Here is a 968-nt window from a genome sequence, read left to right as displayed (position 1 = left end):
CCGCTGTGGGTCTCCCTCCCGCCACAACGCCTCCAGCCTGGGCAACGTCTCGGTCAGCATCGTGCCCCCCTCCAAAGCGGTGGGCTTCGAGGTTCTGGTGCCGGCCCCGCTGCCGCTCCCTCGCCCACCTCCTGAGCAGAGCACCCTGCCCGAGGGGCGCCCGGCCAAGGCCCTCAACTGCCACGTGGAGTACGAGAAGACCAACCGGGCGCGCAAGAACAAGCCGTGCCTGTACGACCCCTCCAAGGTGTGCTTCACCGAGCACACGCAGAGCCACGCCGCCTGGCTCTGCGCAAAGCCCTTCAAGGTCATCTGCATCTTCATCTCCTTCCTCAGCATCGACTACAAGCTGGTCCAGAAGGTCTGCCCCGACTACAACTTCCAGCACGACAACCCCTACTTCGGCTGATGGCTGCGGGAAGGGGCAGCAGAGGGGGGCTGGGGGCTCCTGCACCCCCATTCTGGCTGCACCAGCCCCCCCATCATCCCCAGAGCACCTCCCTGGGACGTGGGGCCAGGGACACCCTGGGGTCCCATGCCCACCATGCAGCCACGCTCCCATCCCCACGCAGGGCCTGGCTCCCCCACGTATGCTGGGGTCCCCAGGAGCGCATGGGGGAGCAGGGGGGGTGCAGCCAAATGCGATGGCATCAGATGGGCACACGTCACCTCTGGGGTGGGCATGGGCACGGTTGTGGGGAGGGGGGTTGCCTGGTCCTGGTGCTAGGGGGGGGCTTCATTCGTGCACCCCGGGTGGGGGGGATTTTGTCTTTCTGCAGCCATGGGAGATGGACACACGTGTGCATGTGGACACGCGTGTGCATGCCCGTCTGTGCATGCTTGAGGGCGTTTCGGAGCCTCCCCGTTGGCCTCTCCCAGGCTGCGGCACCAAACCAAGCCCCTGGTGCCCCATAGAAAAACCCTAGGAGGACCCTGCCCCCCATGGACCCCCCAGGTTCGCTGCCCCT

At 66.5% G+C, this 968-nt stretch overlaps 1 protein-coding gene across 1 annotated transcript in view; it reads left to right on the top strand.

Annotated features, from left to right (window-relative positions):
- LOC104538396 (neurexophilin-4-like) overlaps positions 1 to 409 on the top strand; it is a gene marked incomplete at its 5' end in the record, with an annotated part of 746 nt that extends 337 nt beyond the window's left edge. Inside the window, one exon of the mRNA XM_010181585.1 lies at positions 18 to 409. Coding sequence (XP_010179887.1) covers positions 18 to 409 — 392 coding nt within the window. The remainder of the gene's footprint in view (positions 1 to 17) is intronic.
- Between the last annotated feature and the right edge of the window lie 559 nt (positions 410 to 968).

This window comes from Mesitornis unicolor, unplaced genomic scaffold, assembly GCF_000695765.1.
Source record: "Mesitornis unicolor isolate BGI_N332 unplaced genomic scaffold, ASM69576v1 scaffold33903, whole genome shotgun sequence".
Taxonomy (NCBI): Eukaryota; Metazoa; Chordata; class Aves; order Mesitornithiformes; family Mesitornithidae; genus Mesitornis; species Mesitornis unicolor.
The sequence above is the reverse complement of the archived record's forward strand: the minus strand, read 5'-3'. Positions and strand labels throughout refer to the sequence as shown.